The sequence below is a fragment of the Callospermophilus lateralis genome, chromosome 1 (assembly GCF_048772815.1).
Source record: "Callospermophilus lateralis isolate mCalLat2 chromosome 1, mCalLat2.hap1, whole genome shotgun sequence".
NCBI classification, from domain to species: domain Eukaryota; kingdom Metazoa; phylum Chordata; class Mammalia; order Rodentia; family Sciuridae; genus Callospermophilus; species Callospermophilus lateralis.
The window spans coordinates 156725604-156744222 of NC_135305.1; the positions used below are offsets into that span (position 1 = coordinate 156725604).

The 18619-nt window shown below is 52.6% G+C and overlaps 1 protein-coding gene across 1 annotated transcript in view; it reads left to right on the forward strand.

Moving 5' to 3' along the window:
• The first annotated feature begins 1501 nt into the window (after positions 1-1501).
• Positions 1502-18619, forward strand: part of Hvcn1 (hydrogen voltage gated channel 1) — a 29897-nt gene continuing 12779 nt past the window's right edge. Inside the window, exons 1-3 of the mRNA XM_076852350.2 lie at positions 1502-1557; positions 1889-1968; positions 5964-6003. Coding sequence (XP_076708465.2) covers positions 5983-6003 — 21 coding nt within the window. The 5' untranslated portion in view covers positions 1502-1557; positions 1889-1968; positions 5964-5982. The remainder of the gene's footprint in view (positions 1558-1888; positions 1969-5963; positions 6004-18619) is intronic.

Here is an 18619-nt window from a genome sequence, read left to right on the forward strand (position 1 = left end):
CCTTCCATGCATTGAGGGGACCTTGCCCTTGTGAATAAGCTGAGAATCTTGAGATAGGAGAAGATCCTGGATTGTGGCGGTGGGGCCAGTGAAAGGAAGGTGCTAAAGAGGTACCATCTCAAATATGGAAAAGGGAATGTTGGTAGTTCAAAGGCGAGTCACTTGAGAATCTGTGATTTGAAAAAGGGCCATTTGGCCTGCGTTTCCCTACATGCAGCAGCACATCATGAGATTCTTCTAGGAAGGATGTCCTTCACATGCCAAAGCAGGAAAAGAGACTTGGTCCCCAGAATCTGGTCATTAGAGCTACAACTGACCTGAATAAATAAGCTCTCTGAAGTAACCCCTATCTTCCAGAAGCTTCCACATCTCCTCTCCTCCCCATATCCCTGAGTGACGTCCCTAAAGTTTCATACCTAGTCCAGAGACTCACCTGATCTCTCTGTCACTCTTTCTTTGTGACAGCATCATACTTTAGTCATTTCTTTCTTCACATTTCACCCTCTTGGGAAGATCACCACGAATGTGTAAAGCTAACATGACTCTCATGTTTTTCTCTTGTCACCCAGTTCTTGTATTAATTGGGTTCCCAGATCTAGCCCAAAAGCCCACAAAGAACCAAGGAGGAAGTGGTGGTTCTCCCTCTCCTTACAGTAATCACAGGGTCCTTATGAGGGGGAGAAGGAACCCTGAGGTGGAAGCAGAGGTGGGGCTGAGTGGCCAGGAGACAAGGAACACAGGCACTTCTGAGCGGACCAAGGCAAGGAGCCTGCTGTCCACAGAGCTTCCAGAGGGGACACGGCCTGCCAGCAAGTTGGTTTTAGCCGTGTAAAGAGCCACTTCACAGTTCGAGTCTCCTGACTCTAAGAGAACACATTCTGGTGTTTTAGGCACTGGATCTGTGGCGACATGTTACAGCAGCAACAGGAAACTCATACCAGCCCCAGGGGCTGCACGGCAACCCCACAAGTAAACCAGAGCAGGCAGAGGTGAGCAGATGGCCTCTGCGCCTGCGAGCCTGGGACCAGTGGCCTGTTGAAGCCACGCTAACAGGACAAACCCGAGGCACAGCCGCTGGGAGGGCCGCAAAGAGCCAGGCGGGCTCCTCTGACCACCCAGGCCTGGAGCAGGGCGCCCCTCCCCTCCTCCAGCCTCAGTCCCATCAGGGGAGCCCTGAGGGTTTCCAGGTTGGCCACCCCCTTAGGACACTCTGGCACCCTCCACCCCCTGCCTGACAGACTGTGCTGGGGACAGCGGACGGGGTCACCCTAGGGATTCGGGAGGCAGGGGTGGCGGGGAGGCTGCGGGGGGCCAGGCCTCGACCCTCCGCGGAGGAAGGAAGTGCGTCCCTCCCCCGCCCCTTCCCGGGCCGCAGATTCCTGTGATTCGCGACGGGCCGCCGGGCGGGACTTAGTCCGTCCGCAGGACGGGGGCGGGGCGGGCACGGGGACGCGCGCTGGGACCCGGCCAGAGCCCGGCGTCGGGGCGGGGCGGGCCTGGAGGAAGGGGCGGCGGCGACGCGGGGCTGCCAGTCGCTGCGGTGGCCGCCGACGCGCGGTGAGTGCCCGGCCGAGGTCGCGCCCTTCTCCCCCAGCCCGACCCCTCAGAGCAGCGGGGACCCTCTCACCCCGGGCGCCCTCGCCGAGGGGACTTCGCCGGACCCGCCCCCAGCCGCGCCCGTGCTCGTCGCCCCCGCGGGCGGAGGGACTCCGGGACCCCGCGTCGCCGGGTGCCAGGCTGCCCTCCCGCCGCGGCCTTGTACCCCTGGGGTCCAGTTCCAAGAACCGTCCTCTCTCGCCGCGTGTGACCCGGCCAGGTGCCATCACTTCATCACCCAGGACAGCAACAGGTGGCGCAGCGCCCATCGCGGTCTCCCTCCCGCTTACAGGTGGAGACGCCGGGACTTGGAGAGGCCGCGCGGTGCCTTGGGTCGCAGCCGAAGGAGGCAGAACCTGAACTCACAGCCAGGTCTGTGTGGAGCCCGGTCCTTCCGTCCCTCTGTCCTGCCCCAGCCCCTGCTGCCCAGGGGGACAGGGACAGGGAAGGCAGGCGGGGTGCCCCAGGAGGAGCCCGAAGTGAGCCCCCCAACCCGTCCCTGCAGAAGGAAGACCTAGGGCAGCAGGTCCTTCAACTGGAAATTCCTTGGAACACCCACTCTTGGGTCAGGGGAGCTAAGGAATAATAATGGTGGGCTAGGTGGGGTGACCTCCAGGAGAGAGGGGGGCTTTCCTCTCAGCCAGCCCCCTCCAGGAATGCTGGAGGTTCCTCTGCCTGGCCGGGGCAGGGGATCTTGCAGGCTTAGCCATGTGACTTTGTCACTTTGTGTCGCTTTCCTTATCTGCCCCCTGGGGTTCAGCCTGGCACCTACCTCACAGGATGCCGAGGAGATTAAGTGAGATGCCTGGTGTAAAGACTTAGCTCGGCTTCCTACCAAGCTGTGTCCCCTCCCTCCCATCCCACACCTCTGGAAGCGCTCCTCCTCCTGGGCCCCTCAAACCTTAGGCTGGTGGGGCTTTAGATCTGCAGTATTTCCGGAGGTCCCCCTACCAGGAACTTGAGTAAAACCAAGATCAGAGCCAGCAACTTCTCCCCTTCGAGTCCCCTGGGGGAAAGCTGATGAGGACAGGGTTTTGACAAGCTTTGGGCTAAGACTTGCATAATTCCAGGCTCCTCTGCGGCCTCCAGCCCTCCCCCACCACATTGCTGTCTAGCAAGGAGGAAGCCCAGAGAGCTCTTGCCACAGCCTAGCTCGCCTTGGTGCCTTGGTTCTCCATTCCCCACCCCACACCATCTCCCCCTAAGCATATCCAAGTCTGGCCTCTGTGTTCTCACTTTGATCCCCAAGTTCAGGCCATTGTCACCTTCACTGAGGGCCTCCCCTTGGCCTCCCTGCAGCACTCTTGACCCCAAACCCTCATCCACCTTCCATACTTGGGCCCCAAGTGATTATTCTTTTTCTTTCTTTCTTTTCTTTCTTTCTTTTTTTTTTTTTTTTTGGGTGGGGGGAGAGGTACTGGGGATGAACCCAGGGCTGCTTAACCACTGAGCCACATCCCCAGCCCTTTTTATATTTAACTTTGAGACAGAGTGTTGCTGAGTTGCTGAGGCTGGCTTTGAACTTGCAGTCCTCCTGCTTCACTCTTGACTCATCTCCTGCCGCTGTCCTCCATCAGGAGTCTCCCCATTCTCCCAAGCTTCTTGCTGTCTCAAGGGATGAGAGCACAGGCTCTCCTTTCCCCAGGAACGCCTTTCCCTGAAATCTGGTCAGGGAATGACTGGTCCCCTTGACATTCCTCAGGAGTCTGACCACTCCACTTGCAGGAGCCTCCCTCGCACACTGGCTGCTTTCTAGTGCATGACCAGGTTTTTTCCTTCCCAGCACGCAGCCGAGGGTGGTGGGGGGTGTGATCTCGCTTATGTATTTCTTTCCTTGGGTTTTTTTTTTTTTGTTTGTTTGTTTGTTTTTTGTCTCCTGGGGCTGAAGCATCAGCCTACCCTTGACCTGACCTCTTTTTCCTTCCTCTTCACCCAGCACAGTTCTTGGCATCTGGTAAAGGTTCAGATAATTTTGTACAATCACCAGCAGAATGTAAAGCACCAGAGGCCTCCATTTCTACCTTCTTGTTGCTCACCAGAGTTCTTTCTGCCTCTCTGCATAGACCTCAATATTGTCACTCTTCCCAGTAGCCCTCTGCCTTCCTCAGCTTTTCCCTAAGGGGGGCCTGTTCTGGATTGTACCCAGAATATCCAGTTTAGCTGTAAACATTGTTGTACATTTGTATAAATATTGTCATTGCTGTCAGATGACTTCTTTGACATATAATTTCCAAAATGAAGTGTTCAGGTCAGGGGTCTGATCATCTTGAAGGCAGCAGACCCTTGTTGCCATTTGCCCATTAGAGCAGTGATCCTCAGAAGTGTGCATAAGTTTCCCCACAGCCCTGTGAGCATCATGCGTTATCACTTTTATTTGTCTTGACTAGTTTAATGGGGGAGAGCCTGGGAGTTCTACATTTTCTGCTGCTTGAATGGGTGAAGCTGGGTGTTCGTGGGTGCCAGCTCTGCTTCCTGTCTTGTGAGGAAGGGACCCTCCAGAGCACCTTGGTCCTTCCCTTCACCTTCATCTGTGTAAAGGAGCTGCTGGAGCCCATCTCATGCAGAAGGGGTGAGGGAGGCCCCGGGGTGCTGGGCCAGGGCTGCACTGAGCTAAACTTGCCGGCTGCAGACGCTGCTCTGTTAGCCAACCAGAAAGAAGCTCTCTGGGTCTGTTGCACCCAGACTGTGGGAAAGGAGAGAAAGCTGGGGTTTGTTTTATTTTATTTTATTTTTTTTGTATGTGAATTTTTTTCTCCAAATGCTAATATTTTACTCTTTTAATTATAAAAATAACACAAAGCGTGTAGGATTACTCATTGGCACATTAAGGCAAGAAAAGACTGGGGAACAACCTAACTGTCCGTCACTAGTGGCCCACACACGTCTCTGCAGGGGACTCCTATGTGGCCATTACAAGGAGTGCCCTTGACCCCCAGCGTGCTGGCGTGGGACCAGCCCCGAAGTGCTGTGCTAGTTTCCTTTTGCCATTGATCAAATGCCACAGACTTGGTTTTTGACACAACCCACATTTGTACCTGTACAGTTCTGTGGGTCAGGAGTCTATGTTCAGTCTCAGTGAGCCTGAAGGGGGCGCCGCCGGGGCTGCCCTGCTTCCTCAGACTCGGGGCGGGGGACTCTGGTGGCCCATCCTACCAACTTCTAGAGGTGCCTGCAGCGGGCCCTTCCTCCGTCTTCAAAGCCAGCAGCTTAGGCACCTCCCGATCTCTGTCTCCTCTGCTTCACATCCACCTCCACTTACAAAGACCCCCTGAGTTCTGGATAATCCCCCATCTCAGAATTCTTACAGTTCAGACTTTACAGAAGCAAAGAGGAGGACAGTCACTCAAGCCCAAGTCCAGGTTACTCCCTCTGCTTCCAAAGATGACCACTGTGAACACTCTCACTGCTTCCCTTACAGACTTAAAAAAAAAAAAAAAAAGCTTTTAAAGCACGTGCGTGTTTTTTCTATGTAGATGGGGCCATCCTGCCCCTGCCATGCTGTGACAGGATCTTCTTTCTCTTTTCTACATCTACACTTGCAGACTGTGCACCCTCCCACTGCTCAGGTGCACAGCAGCCAACCACCCAGACCCCCGGTGGGCGTGAGTCGTTTTCAGAGCCCTCCACTGCAAGGCAATGTCTGTCTTTGGAATTGGAATGAAATTTCCATAGCATTAAATGGACCAGGTTGAAGCTCCTAATTCAGTAGCATTGAGTGCATTTGCAATATCGTGCTGCCATCAAGCCATCCCATGGATCTAATTCCAGATCAGTCATCACTCTAAGAGGAGACCCTTTAAGCAGCCACTCCCTGCTCTTCCCTTCCCCTGGTCCCCAGCATCCACCAGTCTCCTTCCTGTCTCCATGGATCTGCCTATTCTGGCTGTTTCATACAAGTGGGGATCACGTGGTATGTGCATATTGTGTCCAGCCACCTTTTCTTAGCATAGTGTTTTCAAGGTTCATCTGTGTCTTTGCAGGGATCAGTGCTTCATTTCTGTTTGTGGCTGCATAATATTCCATGGCATGGATATACCACATTCTGTTTATCCATTCCCATCAATGGACATAGGGGTTGTTTCCACCTTTCAGAGATGGTGAATACTTCTACTACATATTGTTCACCATCTCCAAAATGTGGACCCAGTACTCCAACAGGAGTTTGTTGGAGTGCTTGTTTTCAGTTCTTTTGGGGTGTGTATCCAGGGTACATGTCCTTCTACATACATTGTGAGCTTTATGCTATTTTCAAACTCTGTTGACACTAAGTTAACATAGACCTAATCTGTAAGGAGAGATTGCCAGGTGCATGCTGGGGCCACAGCAGCAGAGTGACAGATCCAAACAAATATGTTCTTGTTTTCCAGATCCAGAGACCGCAAGAAGATGGCCTCCAGTGACGTAAAGGTAAATTCCTGTTTTAACAACCCTGAGTCACAAAGCCCGGCCCTCCACCTCCTTATGCCTCAGTGTCCTCCTCTGGAAAATGACAGAAAGATTAGTTCCCACCTCAGCCCCAAGGGCTGTCAGGAGGATCAAGGAACCGGGGTCTGCAAACACCAGGGAGATGCTGCGTCTGTTGGGACTTTTCTTTAGCATCCGTCTTACAGGTCAGGATATTTGGGCACAGAGACCTAAAGCCACTTGCTCAGAATCACACAGCTAGGAAGTGGCAAATCGGGTTTCAACCCAGCCTGACTTCACAGCAAAGCTTGGCCTCCTGTGTCCTGTGGCCATTCCATGCAGGACTGATAAATCCTGACCTTGACGTGGGGGTGTGGGTTGGTTGGGTTTGGGGTATATCAGTGGCAAAAGTTGCAAGGGGGGAAGGAAGTGTCGGCTTCCTCTTCTGGAGTTCCCCCCAAGGGCCTAGGGGCCGGCAGGGGCTGGCTGTGGAGGGGCAAGCTACAGGAGCCTACGGTGGCAGGGGGGGTGCCTGGGGCAGACCCAAGAAGCCACATGGGGTCCGCAGGACACAGAGTGGTAGCAACATGTGTGTCCTCACATGGGTGGCAGGTGACCAAGTGGCTGTGAGAGTTAGGTGGTCCCCAAGTTCCAGGTAACAAAGTGTCAAAGAAAGGTGTGGAAACCGCGGTGACTTTTCTTTCATTTGCAATTCTCTGTTAAGTGAACCAAAAAGGTACAGGCAGCTGGGTTGACACCGGCGAGGCCAGCGCCGGGGCACCTGTGCTGGGGACTGGCTTAGCCTCCGCAGCTATGCTGAACAGAGGTGACATTGTGTATCAAGATTGGTGAGGATGTTGGCGTTCAAGTGTGTCCATCTCATTAAGGGAAAGGAAACAATCCATCAAAAGGAAAAAGTCACTTGTGGCGCTATGTTCTTAGGGCGTCAGATGCCGCTGACTGTACCTGCACCGTTATTGCATGTGCTGTGAAGGACAAGGGGTCCCGGGCAGGCCACGGGGGAGTGCCGAGGCCTGGCTTTGACCCCCAGCACCTCGGGGAAAACGCAAAACAGGCAAAGGCACATCCCGATCCCAGAGCTGTGAGAAAACATGGTCTTGGCGTTGCTGATAAAAGCGCTCAGAATGAGAAGCCGTCAGGATTCATGAAGACTCTCTGACTCCTCAGGAAGTTTCTTGGCCATCAAAAAGGCCTGTCCCTGGTCTCCGGTCCTTGATTATAATTGTCAAAGATGCAAATCTGAGAGGAGGTGGTGGAGGAGGTGGGGAGGTGACAGAGGTCTGGATTGTTGCTGTTCCCTTTTGTGGCCTTGCCTTTGCCCCAGCCCCACTAGACGGAGTGGAGTAGGGCAAAGTCTCTTCCCAGGTAAAGCCGGGCAGGGGTCCCGAGGAGGCGGGCGTCTGACTGAAGCTGGGCAGGTGCGGGGGTGGGGGTGTCTTGTCACAGGCCGTCACCAGGGCATGGCCTCTCCAGGGCAACGGGAGGCTGAACCAACAGGGACACATCTTGGGGAGGGCCTGGGGGTCACCACACCAAGGCTGGCCCTGGACAGCACGTCCAGGAGCTGGGAAGAGGGGTCAGGACCACCTGGGACAAACCCGCCTCTTCCTGGCCAAAGATCAGGCTTGTGTTTGTGGTGGAGCTGGTCCGGCTCCTCGTGTTCTGAGAACCGAGCCTTCGAGGCTTTGCTCCTAGAGCTGTTTCATTGACTGGTTCTCTTGGTTTTTAAGAAGAAAACAGCCGTTTTGTGGGAGAAAGCAGTGGGGTTTCCAGCCCCAGGCAGACCTGATTTGCAGTGGCCATGGACGCTGTCCTCTTGTGGGGTCCCTCTCTGCCTCTCCCTGCCTCTCTGAGCCCCAGTTTTCCTCTTCTGTAAAATGGGACAATAGCTTGCAGAGTTGTGGTGGAGGATTCATCAGCACTGGGGGCGGGGGCGGCTGGCTGCAGCACGCAGGGCGTGGACTTCGCAGGCTCCATGGTGAGTACAAGGGGCCCATCGGCCAGCCTGACTCCTCAGTGCCTTGCAGGCAGGGGCATCCGCCCGCCCCATCTGGGGAACCTGGGAATTAGGGTGCTCTGCCTCCGAGCTCTGTCCCCCACCCTTTGCATTTCTTGAGACAGTCCACCAAGTTGTCTCTACTTACAGAGGAGCAAACTGAGAACAGAGAGGCCAAGTGACTTGACCCACATCACACAGCCAGAGAGAGGCAGAGCTGAGGCTAACCTCAAACTTGTGATCCTCCTCCCTTAGCCTCCGAGTCACTGGGATTCCAGGAGTGTGCCACTCGGCTGCTGAGACACCCTTGTAGCCCTTTAGCTCATTCTGGGTGCAGGCTGAGGGTGCAGCTGTGGGCTCTTTCCGGTGCAGGTTGTCTTCCTTGGCTGCACATTAGCAATCACCACACCAGGCCAAGTAAAGCAGAACCTCTGAATCTGGAGGTTCATCAGGGCTTTTTAAAGTTTCTAGGTGATTCTAACGTGCATCTAAGGCCAAGAGCCACTGGTTGGGCAGGGCAGGGTCCCCTCTGTGGAATGTGGAGAAGGAAACGGGGGACCCTGAACTGCTGCCTCTGTCATTTCCATGGCTGAAGCATCACTAAGACATTGTCCCTGGGGACTGAGCCATGCTGGTGACAACTCTTATTTATTTAGGTACTGGAGGTTGAACCCTGGGGCACTATACTACTGAGCTACACTCCCAGGGCCCCCTTAATGAATTTTTTTTTTTTTTAATTTTTAGACAGAGTCTTGCTAAGCTGCTGAGGCTGGCCTCAAACTTGCAATCCTCTTGCCTCAGCCTCCTGAGTTGCTGGGATTCCAGGCCTGCACCATAGAGCCCAGCACAACTCTTAATTTCTGGAAAATATTTTTCCTCTGCGTTTACGAAGCCAGCAGCACAACGTATGCCCTTATGGCTGTTGCTCCAGACTTTGGACCTTGGGACCCTCTCACTTCTCTGATTGTCATCTTCTCCCTCCTCCAGGGAAATAGGCAGGGCCTCTCCCCTCAGACCAGTGACCGTCAAACTCATTGCTGGTCTTGAAATCCATTTAGTGGGCTGTCTTAGGGTATAGAACAGGGAAAGTGGGAAGTCTGGGTGTCCCACACGCAGTAACTGCAGAGTTGGCTGCAGACTGTGCGAGTCAGTACGTGCCAGGAGGCAGGATATGAAGTCTAATGTCTTACTGAAGAGTACTGTCCCAAGCTCCCCACCCAACATGGGACTTCACCAGCTGGGAGCTGGCAGTGTTCACAAGGGTCACCCAACAGGAAGGCATATGCTGGGCAGCCTGGGTTGGTGTCCTAGCTCTGCTTCTCATTGGCTGTGTGACCTGGGGCAAGTTGCTTACCTCTCTGTTCCCAGTTTGCTCATCTGTAAATGGAGATGATTCGGGACCCCCTCCCCCCACAGGGTTCCTGCCCTGTGCTATAAAGCACTCTGCACAGAGCTCCTACCACCGCAGGTGCTCTGGAGAGGGTTCCAATGACCTGTGCCGTCCACTCCTGTAGCTATGGTCTCCCCGCGGCCTTACAATCCTTGTGCCAGATTTGCAGCCAGGCCTGTCGGCTCGGGAAGGAAGCACAGGCTGGGGACCTGGGCCACCAGGTGTGCTCCCAGCTGTAGGGCCCCCTCCCACCTCACGGGCGTTGTTTTATGAACCTCGGACACACTTCCTCCCCACCCCAGAAAAGGAAAACCTTTTACGCTTATTTAAAGACTTCCCTGATCTTAAAAATAGGCATTCCTCAGAACACAGCCTCCCAGGGGGCAGGTGAACTGCTCTCGAAGTCGCCCTGCCTCCCCGCGTGAAAGATCTGCCCAGGGTTTCATCCCTCCATCCCATGTGTGTCCCTGAGGCAGGAGCCCACCTGGCCTGGCAGTGCTCCGTCAGGGACAGGGGTGACAGACTCAGTCACACAAATAGGTGGATGTGAACCTGCAGTTGGGGAGCCCTGGGCCAGTCCCATGAGCTGGAATGCTTGAGAGGGACCTGAAAGAGGGAAAGGAAGCGAGATGACAAGGCGAAGCAGGTTACATATTCCAGACAGCAGAACCTGCATGTGCAAAGGCCCTGCAACAGAAGTGGCAGAGGCAGGGCAGACCAAGGGTCAATTATTGCTGATATGTAGATCAGGGCCACAGTGACAGGCTCTGCGGGGCAGTTCACTGGACTGCCTGGGAGGGGACCAGGAGGCGGCAGAACCAGGGGCAAGTCCCATGGCCTGGATGGCCACTTTGCAGGACCTCAGTGTCCCCATCTGCTAAGGACAGAAGACCACAGCTCGGGACCTTGATTCCTCCTCTTACAGTAACCATCATTCTTATTGCTTTTTTTTTTTTTCTAAATCCTTTTCTGCCACATTTTCCCTCAGCAGAGTGTCTTGAAATAAAGCCAGTAGACTAGAGTTTATATGCTGGATTTATCATTTACTTATCATTTTTTGTTTTTTACATCACTCTACACAAACAAGTTCTCAGCATAAGAAACTAAATCAATGCACATGCCTATATATAAACATATATTAGGTTGAACTTTATGAAATTCACAATTTATACCAGTTTTAACCTACAAAAATGGCATTTTAAAAAAAAGTCCTCATTTATTTCCAGAAAGTTTTCTTGAATTATATCTTTAGTTATTTTGGTTTTCCATATTCAGGGATTCATTCTCTCCCTGCCCCCACTGAATACTCATTTACCACTTAATTTTTTTCTTTCTTTTTTTAAACCACTGAGCTTCATCCTCAGCCCTTTTATTTTTTATTTTGAGACAGGTCTCATTAAGTTACTTATGGCCTTGCTAAGTTGCTGAGCTGGCCTTGAACTTGTGACCCAGCCTCCTGAGTTGCTGGGGTTACAGATGTGCCCCACCTCGTCCAGCTCACCATTTGATTCTTTAAAGGCTGGATCTTCCTCTCCAAATGACAGTTCTTATGGTTAAAACTAACAGGAAAAAATATGGAAAGTTCCTCTTCACCCTGCACGCCAGCCCCACTCTCCTCCACTCCCTGGAGAAACCATGTGGTTTGGGAGGTTGATTTTTGTCAGTTCTCCCAGCGAGCGCAGATCGGGGACTTTCAGCATGGCTCTGTCACTTGCCACCTTCTGCATGGCTGCACACGCTGCTCTGCAGCACGGGTTGACCGTGGTGTATTTAGCAACAGAGTCTGGGGTTGTTTCCAGTTTGGGGCTGACTTAGGGGGCTGTGGGGAGTGTCCATATGAACGTGTGTCTGTTGTTAGGGTGAGTTTTGGTAGAAACCTGTCTGAGCCCAGTTCCCTCCTGCACTCCCATACCTGGCAAGGCAAAAGGGAAATTTTCTTTTTTCTTTTTTTTTTTTTTTTTCCAATTTACTATATTCCCTGGTGCTTGGGAGGCTGAGGCAGGAGGATCACTTGAGCCCAGGAGTTTGGAGCCAGACTGGGCCAGATTGCAAGACTGTGTGTCCCAGAAGAAGAGGAGAAGAAGGAAGAGGAGGAGCAGAAGGAGGAAGATGAGGAAGATGAGGAGGAGGGGGAGGGGGAGGGGGAGGAGGAGGGAGGAAATGTCTGGTGGCCCTTCTACAAAGGGCCTACCTGTCAACATGCCCCGCAGGGGCTCCAGGAGTGCCCACTGCCCTGTCTTATCGCCGGCTGCTGGTGTTTGACACAGTGGGACTTGAGGCCAACTTCGCTTCTCTCCTCTCCACCCTGTTTTCCCTCCCATAGATGGAGAGGCTGTTCCCGTCACTCCACCTGTTTCTGCTGGTCATCAGAGGCGTCGAGTGAGAGCAGGGGGATGGCCTGCAAGCTGGGCACAGAGGGAGCCCTTGCTGCCCGTACCAGCTGCAGAGATGCGCTGCATCTGCCCAGCGGTTTGGGGCCTCTGGAGAAGCTTGATTCCTCCTTGGGGTCCAGGTGGGAGGTGGCCTGGGAGGATGAAGGGACAGAGCATGTGGTCCATAGACAGACTCTGTGTTAGTGTCCTAGGATAGCTGTCCCCGCGTGGCACAGGCTCGGGACCGAGCACAACAGGAATTCCCTCTGACTTGGTTCTGGAGGCCAGAAGTCCAGAATCGGGGGTGTCGGCAGGATCTCCTGTAGGCTCTGGGGGAGGATCTGTCCCAGGCCTCTCTCTAGCGTGGGTGGGGCCGACAGTCCTGGGTGTCACTGGCTTGTGGAGGCATCACCCCTGTCTCCTCCATCTTCACATCCTCGCCTCTCCTCCTAGGGACACTGGTCACTGGATTTAGATAGGTCCCTCCCTCACTCTAGGACGAGTGTATCAAGATCTTTAATTATACAGGTAAAGTCCCACATTCCAAATAAGGTCACATTCTGAGGGCACAGGAGTTTGGGGGACCACGGTTTAACTTGCCGCACCCTCTGAGCTGGGGGATCTGTGCTCTGTGGCTCCCGACTCCTGGGGCCCTGTGTCCCAGAACGTGGTCTCCAGGTCACAGCCCAGGGCAGGCACGGCTCTCCTGGTTTCTGGCAGTGTGTGATTTGGGGTGACTCACCTCCGTCCACGAGACCCTAATGGTGGCAGGGGCTCTGGCCGCTCTTGCCCTTGCTGGAGCCGGGGTGCAGGTGGTGGCCAGTTGGCAAATCAGGTTCCCAAGAATAGTTCTGGGCCAGAGCCAGGGAGATGGGGACCGAAAAGCTGTAGGCTCTGGGAATAGCGAGGTGACTGAATTTCTTAAAAAGTACCTTCTCTGTAGTCGTTGGAGGGCCCTGAAATAGGGACTTTCCCCTCCTGCAGACGGTGGCTTCAGGGCACTGGGGACCTTGTTCTGGCCCCTTCTGGGTCTTGCTCTTGCTTTCTCCCCTCAGGCCGTAGCTGTCCTGGAGCAGCACCTGTCCTGTGCCCTAGCCAACACGCTGGGCGGGGCAGCTCCTGTCACAGCCATGTGCTGAGAGTCCATGGATTAAATACCCATGGAGCCCTCCCAGTGATCAAGGGAGAAGGGTTCCTGCCCACCCCCTACCCCACCCGCAGCACCGCGGCCCAGCTCTCAGAGAGGCGATGGCCCAGGTGCAAGTAGATGGGGAAGGATCGCTGGAAGGCCTCCAGGGAGGCAGGACCTCTGTCCAAAACGAGAGGATGAGCTGGCAGAGGGCAGCGCGGACTACAGAGCAGGCTGGTGGGGTCCCAGGAGCAGAGGGAGTAGGGGTACCTAGAACCCGAGGAGCCTGGAGTAGCCCGGGGTGTGGCAGCCACAGAGAAGACAGGAAGATGAGGCCGGGAGGAGGCCCCGGGAGGAGGCCCCGCCTGGCAAGAGGCCACGCTTGAAAAAAAAACCCATGCTTCATCCTGAGAGGGCCTTGCAGTGGGGGCAGCTTGACTGGGTCGCAGGAGGAGGCCTCTGGCCCTGCCAGGGAAGAGGCTGCTGCCGGGAGGGCGCCTGAGCTGGAGAGGAGGCAGGGGAGGCACGTGGCCTCTGGAGAGTGGAACCAAGGAGGCTCTAGTGAGGAAGAGCCGAGGGACTCTTTCCTCATTGGAGGGACAGTGTGCAGATTTAGGGGAGAAATGAGTTCAGTTTGGGTCATGGCAAACAAAGGACCTCAGACAGCAGGCGGCCGGCTTTGATTTCCATGTGAACCACACTGAGAACACGGGCATGCCAAGACCATCAAATGGGCAGCGTCCCCCAGCCCAGAGCAACCAGCACGGGGACAGGAACATGGCACAGGAGCCTGAGAGGCAGAGACAGGAGAGAGATCAGGAGGAGAGATGGACAAGTGGGTGGTTGCGGTCAAACCAGCAGGAACCGGAGTCTTGGACTTCAGTACAGGAGGGTGGCCTTGGAGACAGGAGTGTTGAGATGTCACAGGGACAGCCCAGGTTCATGCAGGGGGGAGGGAGCCGGGGAGTGTCTATGTCAGTGACTCTATGGTGTAGGTTCTTGGGGTTGCAAGTGACAGAAACGGCTCCACCAAGCTTAAGGCACAAAGGGACTCTATTAGCAGTTCCTGTACCTGAGAGATCTGGGGGGCACGGGGAACCCCGGCAGCAGGTGGGTGAGCAGGCTCTGCAGACACTGGCAAAGGTGGAGAGGAGGGCATTCCTTGTTAGGAGAGTCAGAGCCCACAGGCTAGGGGCTGCCCCGGCCAGGCACCGGGAAGGGCTCCTGTGTCTTGGTCCACCCCCTCCCATGGGTGCCCAGGGGCCAGCGTGGTGAAGCTGCAGGGGCCCACAGAAGCTCTGCGGTCAGCTCTGCCTTAGCCCTTTTCTGGAACTTTTCTGCTTCTGCCAGGACAGTCTTGACTTAAAACCAGAATTATTTTCTGCTCTGCTGGGCGCCACAAATATCTTCATCCCAAATTGCTAAAAGCTGCTTCTTTACTGGTCACGAGGTTTCGGAAAGAAAACTTTCCTGTGAAATAAAAATAATTGTGGTTTTTGTTGAGCACCCTGAGCGTCCACCATGCTGACAAGTGGCTGAGGCAGCCCTCGTCTGCGTGGTGGTGTGTTTCTGGGGGGAAATTATGACCTGGCAGGGGAGGCAGGGATCAGCGTCCTTGGCTGACAGGTATGCAGAGGCTTCTGCCATGAGTCAGATGTCACATGAGACTCAAGTGACACAGATCCCACCTTCATGGAGTTTAAATGCTAAAAGAGAAGAAATACATCAAGGGCGCACCAAACAATTTCCTGTCGGAAACCATGATAAGGGCTCTCAAGAAAAAGTCCAGAGTGTGCCGAGAGGTTATCAAACTGGGAGAGGATCTGTTTAGATCTCAGAGGTCAGGGAGGACCTCTCCGAAGAAGTGGTACTTTAGCCAAGGCGTTAAGCCTGAGTAAGAGTGAGCCAAGCTCAGAGTGGGGAGGAGAGCAGGCCAGGTTGAGTGAACAGCCTGTGTAAGGCTCAGTCGGGGGCAGCATGGAGCATTGGAGGGTCAGATGGTGGCCAGTGTGGTCTGAGCACAGAGAGCAGGCTGTGGGGAAGGAGAAAGGCCAAGCCCCTGGGGCTGCGCATGTCACATGAGGCCTTGCGCTCTCATTGCAAGAGTAAAAGGGCTATCACAGGGAGAAGCAGGTCAAGGGTGAGGGTTCACACAGCCCACTCAGGCTGATGGGCGGAGAGTGCCCTGGAGGAATCAGATCGTCGGAGGCTGTGTGGCCTTCCTGGGCAATGGAGGTGAGAGCTCAGACTGGGTGGTGGCAGAGGAGGTAGTAAACCGTGGTGGTGAGGAGAGAGCTGTACACGGCCCCAGGATCGTGGCTGGGGAAAGAATCAGGAAGCGAGAGACTGCAGGAGTCCCCAGGAGTTCATGGGGGGCTCATCAGCTGTCCTCGGGCCTCCCAGCATCCGGGGAAATCTTATGTCTGAGGTTCCCGGTGCCTGAAGAACGTCGGGGATGGGGCAGGGAGGCAGCCTGGAGCCCAGACTGGATTCCTGGGTGCAGAGTTTTTTAACAACCCCCCCTGCTCACCTCACCTACGGCCTCGCTGTCTTTATAGTGCCGGGGCTTCCCCAGGGCACTTAACTAGAAAATGTAGGGTTCACAGGTTTGTGAAGGAAATGGCATTCTTTGACCAAAGTTAGAGCTTAGAAACGTATAAGGTCCCGTAGATCAGAGGACAAGATGGTGGACCGGGGCCAGAGAGCTTGCCTCTCAGTCTCTCTCAAGTGTGATGCTGCCAATTAGCTGGCCATGAGCAAGCCCTGCTCCCCATCTCTGAAATGCCCCCATTTGTGAAAAACTGGGTGGACCAGCCCAGGTCTTCTCTCTAAGCTCGTGAAACTTATCATGGAAAAATCCTTGAGTGTGCACCCAAGCTGGAGAGAGATTTTCATTTTACTTTGGAAAAAAAAAATATTAAAAATACAAAAGAATGAAATATTGGCAAAGACTTACGTGGTCTTCAACCTGAATTGGAAGATGTTAATGTTTTGTCATATTTTAATCAAATCTCTGGATAATTCGAAAGGATATTTTCCAGGTACAGTTCGAGTACTTTTTAATTCTCACATTTTGACTACTATAGCCTTTACCCTTCCCTGAGGAACCGCAATAATGAATTTGGTGTCTCCTTCTAGTACATTCTTTTGTATATTTTTCCTGCTTGCAGTTCATTGAGCTTCATGGATCTATATGTTTTTATGTATGTATGTGTGTGTGTGTGTGTGTGTGTGTGTATATATATATATTTTTTAATCTATTCTGGACATTTAAAGCCATGATTTATTCAAAAAATTTTCTTCCTTAATCTCCCTACCATCTCCTTTCATTACAACAGACACCAACATGTTAGATCACTTTATAATGTCCCTGAGTTTTTGTGGTTTTTTTTTTTGCTTTTAGCCATTTTTCTTTCCATTTAGTATTTTCTATTACCCTGTCCTTAAGTTTGCTGATCTTTTCTTCTGTAGTATCTTATCAGATGTTAGTCCATCTATTGATTCTTCATTTCATATATGTATTTTTTAGTTCCACAGTCACCATTTGAATCTTTTTCATAGTTTCCTTTATTGAGATTCTTTGTTCCTTCATTAAACTTATGTTTTCCTTGAAATCTTTGAATATATTTGTCATGGTAGTCTTGGTTGGCCAGTTCCATTATCTATATCCATTTCAGTCTTTTATTAATTGATTTTTATACTGATTATGGACAACGTTTTTCTGCTTCTTTATCTAATAATTGTGTGCTGGACAATACGTACTCTCTGTTGTCAAGTGCATGCTATTGTCTTCCCTGACCGAGCATTGAGTTTTGTTCCACTAATTAGTTGGGGATCAGCTTAATCTTTTCAAAGCTTGTTTAAAGTTTTGTTGGGATGAGTCTAAGGTAGCTCTTACTGTAGGCTTAAATTTGGCCTATTTCTATGGCCTGCTTTTCTGGAATTTCTACAAATGCTTAGGTGTTCAATAAAATCTACTTTGGATATTGGAAACTCATACATCCCCCTATCCAGCCCTGTGTTATGGATGGTGGTTATTCAAGTTCACAACTCCCCAGAAGTTCCCTCCACCCCTGAAAGTAAGGTTTTTTCCTTGCTTCCTGGAGTCTGCTCCATACGTGTGAAGTTTAGGACTCAGACGAAGTCCTTGGTGATCCTTCCCTGCCCAGCTTCCTTTCCTCTGGTACTCTCTGAAGGAGGGAGACTCAAGTCCTGAAATATAGTTTTTACCTCCACAGTCCAGAAGGTATCTCTACATATAAAGTCAGAGTGATGGGAGGGCTCAAATCACTTGTTTTACTCTCAGAGATAATGGTGATTTTTTTTTTTTTTTGGGGGGGGGTACTTGGGATTGAACCCAGGGGTGCTTTACTTCAGAACCACATCCCCAGCCCTTATTTTTTTTTTTTTTTTTTGAGACAGGGTCTCACTAAGTTGGTGAAGCTGGCCTCAAACTCTGGTCCTCCTGCCTCAGCCTCCCAAGTCTCTGGGATTACAGGTGTGCCCCACTGTGCCCAGCTAAATTTCATGTCTTATCTAGTTTTATATTTGTTTCTAGCAGGAGGGATAATCTACTACTAATTGCTTAAGCATGGCCAGAAGTGGAAATCCCATTCTCTTACAAGATTGTGCTCATATTTTTACACATTCCAAAAGCAATATGTAGTCGTAATATTTTCCATGAATTCCAAATTTTCACTTGAAAGATTCATGTTATTCCACATCTTCATTCCACACTGGCCAGGGTTAAAGGTCTACCCACGTTCCTGTATTCCTCCGTCCTTCAGATGAGTGTTTCTGGGCGTTAAGTGCAAAGCATTGTCCTTGGCACTGGGTGTGCAGTTGCACAAGAAAGAAAAAGTCCCTCTCTGTGGAGCCTGGAGTCCAGTGGGGGAGGCGGATAATGAGTGCACAGCGACATCCAACAGCAGAGTGTAGGGAGGGGAAGTGAAGCAGGGGATGGAGATGGGTGGGACTGGGGAGTGACTGGGTCTCAGAAGAGGTGAGGTCTGAACACTTCTGCCCTCAGGGAGGGTGTGATCCAGGCAGATGTCCAGGAAGGGGGACCCAGTGTGGTGAAGGATCACCTGAGGGCGTTAGGTAGGGGCGGGACATGATCTCATTTAGGTCTTAGAAAGTTCTCTCTGGTTACTATAGAGAAGGGATGTTGGGAGGCTGCAGGAGGCCACTGCAGTAATGCAAGCAGCAAATTACAGGGAACAATTGGCCAGGAATGTCCTATTTGGAACGCAGTTGAAAGGCAGAGCCAGCAGGACCGTACTGGGTGGGCGAAGAGTCAAGAATGATGCTCTGTGTTTTTGGCCTAAGGAAGTGGACAAATAAAATGTCATAAACTAAAATGGGGACAGTTTGGTGAAGAATGACTAACTCCACTTTAGATGTGCTAACTGTGAAGCTGTCGCGCAACTAAGGAAGATACTCTGCCTGCCTTGGCTGGTCAGTCTGGAGTTAGGGTGGTAGATGGGACTGGAGGTGGCATCAACCAGGTAGAGATGGTTTTTCAAGCCGTGGTGCCGGGTGAGACTTAAAAACAAAAAGAGAGGTGGGCAGAGCCCAGGCCCTGGGAATTCCAGTACTTAAACATAAGGTCTTCCTTTCAAGGATCCTGCAAGAGAGACTGACACGAGGAGAACTAGGAGATTGTGGCACCCAGAGCCAGGGAAGGAGGGATCTACTGTTGAGGACGCTCA